The following is a 6913-nucleotide window of genomic DNA, read 5'->3' on the forward strand; positions in this document are numbered from 1 at the left end:
CTAACAACGTTGTCTGATTGAATCAAGGCTTCGTCACATGCATCAGGATACTACTGCTCTGTGACTTGTGCAACAGTGGCCTATTAGTCAAGTCACTGCAAAAGCAGTGATCTGGAAACTCAGGGCATGCACCAAAGACTAGGTAGAACATTTAGCCAAGTGAAACAGACACTGGAATAGCAGCTACCATGTCCTTCCTGCAAACCAAATGGAAAAAGGCAATACATCTGCAACACTTCACATGCTCTCCATCTCAACAACTTCAATTCCCTGGTCCTGATCACCTCATTTTCACCATGGATGTCCAGTCCCTAGACACATCTATTCCCCATCAAGAAGGCCTTAAAGCTCTCCACTTCTTTCCCGACAACAGACCCGACCTGTTCCCCTCCACCGCCACTCCCTGCCGTCTGACGGAACTGATCCTCACCCTCAACAAACAGAGGGCATACCCACAAGCACCTGCATGGGCCCCAGCCATGCTGCCTTTTCGTTGGCTACATGGAACAGTCCATGCTCCAAGCCTTCCCAGGAAATGCTCCTCAAATCCTTCCGTATTAATTTAATGACTACATTGCTACTGCTTCATGTACACAACCATGCTGAGCTCGTCAGTTTCATCAACTTTGCCTCCAACATTTACCCTGCCCTTAAATTTATTGGTCTATCTCTGACACCTCTCTCTCCCGCTGTCCATACCGATTTGTTATTCAGTCAGAGAAAACACTCAGAGGCCACATTTTCGCTCGATCAATTCATTATTTAATTTGATCCGAGGAGAGGTAACCACCATATGCTTCTACCGTGTCTGGCAATCAGCTCTGCCTAGCACAAGTACAAGGTCACATTTATATCCAGAAAAAAAGGTTTCAGTTAGCACCTGTTTCCCCCGTCCACGCTTATGATGGTTTTGTGGTTAACAATTTCATCATAGTCACAATAGCTTCACGTGCAGAGGTACAGGTCAGTAAGCGCTTCTATTCTAAGAAATGAGCATGCAGTTGCAACATCCTAACCGTGCCCAGTTCTGTTGTCTAGTTCCTGCCCCTGCTATATTTTCCAGGTCACATACACCATTTAACCCTTCCTATCCCGTACTCTAACCCCCTTCTCACTTACACACCCCTTTCTTGATCTCTGTCTCCATCTCTAGAGACAAACAGTGTACCAATATCCTTTATAAACCTATCGATTCCCACAGCTATCTTGACTATACCTCTTCCCATTGTCTCTTGTAAAAAAAAGCCATTCCCCATTTTCAGTCCCTTCGTTCCACTGCATCTGTTCCCAAGGTGAGACTTTCATTTCCAGGACATCAGAGATGTCCTCCTCCTTCAAAGAATGGGGTTTCCCTTCCTCCACCATTGATGTTGTCCTCACCTGCATCTCCTCCATCCCCTGGATATCCATGCTCACCACATCTTCCTGCCGCTGTAACAGGGATAGAGTTCCTCTCACCACCTACCACCCCGTGAGCCTGCGCATGTAATAAATCATGTTCCACAATTTCCACCATCTTCAGTGAGATCCTACCACCAAACACATCTTTGCCTCCCGTTTCTCCGCCTTCCACAGGGATCACTCCCTCGGTGATTCCCTTTTCCATTCATTTCCACCGCCCCCCGCCCCCCATAGCCCTTTTGGCACCTGCCCTTGCAAACAGAAGAGTTACACCTGCCCACCCACCCGCATTCAGGGCTCCAAACAGGCCTTCACATGTGAATCTGTTGTGGTCACCTACTGTACCCAGGGCTCCCAATGCAGCCTCCACTACATAGGTCAGACCTGACACGGCCACTTTGTTGAGCACCTCTGCTCCATCCACAAAAAACTGGATTTACCTGTGTCCACTTTCAATTTCAATTCCCATTACTATCCTGGCACGTCAGTCCACGGTCTCCTCCTCGGCCATGATGATACCACTCTCAGGCTGGAGAATCAACACCTCATATTCCTTCTAGGTAGCCTCCAACCTGATGGCAAGAACATTGATTTCTCCAGATTCCAGTAATTCCACCCCTTTCTATTCCTGACTCTGGCCTTTTACCTCTTCTTCTCACCTGCTTATCCCCTCCCCCTGGTGCCCTTGCACCTTCCTTTTCTCCCATGGTCCACTCTCCTTTCCCATCAGAGTCCTTCCTCTCCAGTCTTTTACCTTTTCCACCCATTTGGCCTTCTAGCTGGTATTCCTTCCCCTCCTCCCAACCCTAATGCATCTTCCCCCTTCCTTTCCAGCCCTGAAGGATCTTGTCAACTGTTTATTCATTTCCATAGACGCCGCCTGATCTCTCGAGTTCCTCCAGCACATTCTGTGTGTTCCTCTGCATTTCCACAATCTCGTGTTTGGAAAAAGGTGCAAGGTACCCTGTGGGATGCTGCATATGGTCTGCTCCCACACTTTGCACCACAACAACCACCAAAACAGTCCCTATTTTAATCTGCAGATCAGAAAATTGACTATGTCCACAAAGATACAATGCACAGAGCTCCAGAGGGGGAAGGGTAGACCAATGTACCTAACATCCTAGCACTACGTCTTGGTACAGATGTATAGACCTTGGGCACCAAAGCATCCCTACCCCAGAGAACCAATCTGGCCACGAAGCTGTGGAAATTTTCATATTGCGTTACCTGGCCATTTAATAAAATGTCTGCAGAATACCCTGGACACCAAATTTCCTTAAGGCCCTGAAGGTAAAGGAGATGGCCAATCCTGTTGGAAGCTTCATCACCAGAGCTTTCAAAAAAAAACACAAGACCTTGCAAAGATGGTGGTTAGAAGCACCTTCCCTTTCAGATCCTTCTCGCACTGTTGGCCACTCAGCAGCACTGGACTCCAGACCATTATCCATCTACCTACTGGAATGTACAAGGACGTCAGAAAAAAGTTGCTGTGGTGTTTACCGATGGGATTCATCCAAACAGCTGCGTAATATATAGAACACTAACTCTACTGCCTGTCCCCAGGAAGACATTCCAAGGCCACACCGACTACTGCCAGAAGTTTCCCAGTGCAGGATGTACTTAACAATTAACACTTGCTGGGCCTTCCTTCACAAGAAACTATCCAAGGTTTGGCGCAACCAAAGCAACCCTCCATGGGAAAGGCGCGTGCTTAAAGACATTCTACCATTGCAGAAAATTGATATTCTAAAGATGAATGATTTGGCTTGTGTTGAAAATAACAAAAATAAAATTGTTGATGAAATAAGAAAATAATTCTGAACAACTAATCTCGCGAATGCACGTTCAAATCTTTTTATGATACCCAGGAAAATTTAAGTATTCAACACGTTTTTTTTTACAAACCTAATCTCATTATTAACGAGCGTGATGTTAAGAAGCCCCGTATAGTTCACTAATACCCTCCATTTGATACGCCTGACGCAGTAATAGCGATAGCTGTGAAAGACGCAATTGAACAACCAAGACACCCCAAAACCTAACCACGGCCACCACTTAAACTTGGCCACACTGCGCGAAATATATGGACCTCTCCAGTCACCTGAGGATCCACCAATACTCTATCCCTTAGGGGGCAGATAGATTTAACATGCGACTCCCGGTTCATCGATTTAAGTTTACTTTTAGCTTCCTTGTGGATATAAAGAGAACGAGGAATGCTCAATAATGCCAGTCACCAGCAATGCCGTGATCAAAAAATTCAAGACGAGGAACAACTTAAACCAACTTCTTTAACACAGGAATGTCCGCAAATGTTTAATATTACAGCACAGCGACTGGGTTCAATGGGCACCGGCTTTTTGGTTGACAGCTACAAATAGTCTCCGCAGGATTCTGCATTTTTTGACCTTCGCTTCCCAAATTTGATTCGAAAAGCGCGACAAATCCCATAATTTATCAGCGAGCAACAGCAGTGAAATTGTGTTCCTTTTGTATTCTTTGACGTTATCTCCTCGCGTTGCGGGCGTGTACATTGGGTTTAGGAAGGGAATCTACGGGGAGATAGTGGTGGGGTGGGGGCAGAGGCTGAACATAAAGGAGACATGTAATTCAGATGAGAAAGATGTAGGAACAGCTGCAGGGAGACAAAACTAAAGGGACAAAAAGTTAAAAGGGAGCCGATGGCGGGAGATCGGTCGGGTGGCGGCTGTCCTGGGCCCGGCTCGGCTCACTTACCGCGTCTTTCACACCGTAACCGTACAACCCGTCCGCTTTGCCCTTTTCCCGGATCACCGGTCGGGTCCGACACCCCGTGCAGCGGTGCAAGAACCCAAAGTAAAAGGCGATCACCGCCAACACCATCCAAACCAATTCCATGGCAGCAGAAAAGTAACAAAAGAACACGGGTTGTAAATGGTACCGACACTGAGGAAGGATGTTCTCGTTCTGCTCGGCCTGCAGCGATCCCTCTGCACGATTGGCCAACTGACCTCTATTTTCTAGCACCTGCTCCGATCAGTAGAATTAAAGGAAAAGGTTATATTTACATATTGAGCCGACGAAAAATCAGGACGGAGTAGCAGGCGAAAATTGAAGGCATAGAAAGTTTGTTAAAATTAATTTTCCTCATTCATAGGTTATTGTCTGGACGAATTACTAGGTTCCCGCATTGCTAAAGCATGTGGTTGTTGCAAAAGAGAGTTCTGTTTATTGACCTGGAAACGTTGGGGCTGTTCGTTCTCCCTGGACTTTGAAAGAAGGCAAGTTCAATATGATTAGGGTCTGCACGGTGAGAAACGGTTTCCATCAGTGGAAGGATCTGGAACCAAAGGATTCTATTTTAAGGTGATTTGCGAAGTTAGTACAAATGGCATGAAGGAAAAAAATAATTAAATACTCAGCAAGTGGCCAGTTTAACAAACTGGCAGAGACATATAAGGGAACTGATTCATTTAGAGGAAAATACTTGGGTCGGTAGGTGTAACTGGTTGCACTGCGCTTTTACAGATGGTCTGTGCTGTTACCACATCTCTGTAGAATTATTGGAACCTCTCAAAGGAGGCATTTTGTCAGCCATGAGTTTTTCAGTGGAAAAAAAGTAGAAGGTTCAAATCTGTTCAAAATAGATTGAGACTAAAACACAAACTCGGGAATGAACACTGGCGGCCCCAGAGATTTTTTCTTGCTGGTGCTACAGTGGGGCTGAATTATTCAGTGATGGTGCTGAGGGATGTACTGTATGGTAATATGTATTCGCAAGGCCAGAGGCATGGCGTTCAAAAGTCAGTTTCAAGCATTATGTGCCTACTATAAACGCCTCTGTTGATTCACAAGCAACAGCAATTGATAGATCTAATATAGAAGTGTCCTGTGACAGTGTCAACAGCATCAGAGACAACCCGGGCTAAACAGAGAATAAACAAACAAACCAACAAAGCATCCGATTCACAGCGCTTAATGTGAATCATGCACCAATCCCGCAATCAGCATCAAATGCGTGCTTTACAACTGAAAAACACAACACTCACCCACAATGTCCACTGCTATTCGCATTACATAGACAGACAATGCCAAAAGATACACCGTGATTAAAATCAAATTAGGCAAACAACAGATGCAAGGCTTTACCAGGAGCTGGACAAATCGTACTCTGACCATGAAATACCTCAATTACTTCGGCTACTGAATTTAAAACTCAACAGAATCACTGCTTGGAAGTCTAAGCAAAACCAGTAGGCTTAATAGCAGTAAATGTAATATTTTAGGATTTGCAAGAAACATAAGGACAATGGGGTATCCACCACAAAATAATAATAATAATCAGAATTAGTCTAGGCCCAAATTGAAAAAAAATCAACTGCACTCACCATTGATATTTTCAGAGAAGCACAATCCGTCTGTTGTTGTAATTGGTGGCAAAAGCATCAATGATTTTCAGGATGTCAAGTCCTCTGGCTGTTTCTGGCCAACAGGGCCAAGTTGCTGTTCCGAGCATCGCCACTGCTATTCCTTAGGTAGTTTTTGAGGCGTCTGAGGCAAGAGAAACTCCGTTTGCATGAGGCAGATGTCACAGGTAGAGTCAGTGATATGCAGATTAGTTTGTATAAATCTATAATTGCATCGTGGTAGGGTCTCATTAGAGCTTGAAATTCCACTGGGTCGTTCACTGTCTGTCCTTGCTTTTGTTTTGTTTCCAGCAGATGCTGAACCTGATGTAGCTCTGCAGTCAGGTTCACTTCAGTCACTCCATAGTGTTGGGCCATTGGCCAAAGACAACTCTTGTTTAGGAAGAACTTGTGTTTGGGACTCAATGCTGAGACTCCAGTCTCAATTGAGAACCGTCTTTTCATTTCAGTCAGAAGTCTGTCTATAACCGGATAGAAACAGTGCTTGCGAAGGTCATCAGAGGATGTGACAGGAGTGCGTTCAGTTTGGGCCTCAACAACAAAATCATGTAGGCGGCGGGGTGGTTGGGCCTGTCTCCTTTCATGTGGTCTGCTCTGTATACCAGCCTTGACGCACAGGTTCCTAGCTCTTGCCTGAATTTCACTCCATGATTCCTCTCCCCGTTTTGCTGAGAGTGCATCGATAACAGAGTGAGCCAAGTCCACAGTGGATGAAAGCTCCAAACTGGGAGATTGTAGCTGATCTGACATGAACTTGGTGACTCGGAATAAATCCTCAAACAGAGCGAGAAGTAAAGCAAACTGCTCGTCAATCAGTCCATTTACAGCTCTGGCCTCTGTTTTCCTCCGTGTATTTGGTTGACTCATAATATCCTGTAGTGTAGCTAGAATGGCAGGGAGTGATTTCCTTATAGCCCACACAGCTGTATACTGCCATGCCCAGCGTGTATCTGACAACTTCTTCAACTCCACGGGCTGTGCAGTTGATTCCAGTTCTCTCTGTTTCTTCATGATGAACTGCTGTCCTCCTCATCCCCACTTAGTTCTTTCGGCATGTCACTTTCAATTAAGACAGACTCAGGCTGAGACACCACTGATTCCTC

General features: G+C 45.5%; 1 protein-coding gene across 2 annotated transcripts in view; it reads right to left on the reverse strand.

The window, feature by feature from the left end:
* The window catches only part of LOC134347969 (uncharacterized), a 121859-nt gene extending 117292 nt beyond the window's left edge, over window positions 1-4567 (reverse strand). Inside the window, exon 1 of one of the 2 annotated variants that reach the window (XM_063050657.1) lies at window positions 4452-4567. Coding sequence is in view for 1 of the 2 variants with exons in the window: in XM_063050656.1 (XP_062906726.1) it covers window positions 4141-4281 (141 nt within the window). In the remaining variant the exon portion in view is untranslated. The other variant, XM_063050656.1, reaches the window with a different exon arrangement.
* Window positions 4568-6913: the final 2346 nt, after the last annotated feature.

The sequence above is a fragment of the Mobula hypostoma genome, chromosome 6 (genome assembly GCF_963921235.1).
Source record: "Mobula hypostoma chromosome 6, sMobHyp1.1, whole genome shotgun sequence".
NCBI classification, from domain to species: domain Eukaryota; kingdom Metazoa; phylum Chordata; class Chondrichthyes; order Myliobatiformes; family Myliobatidae; genus Mobula; species Mobula hypostoma.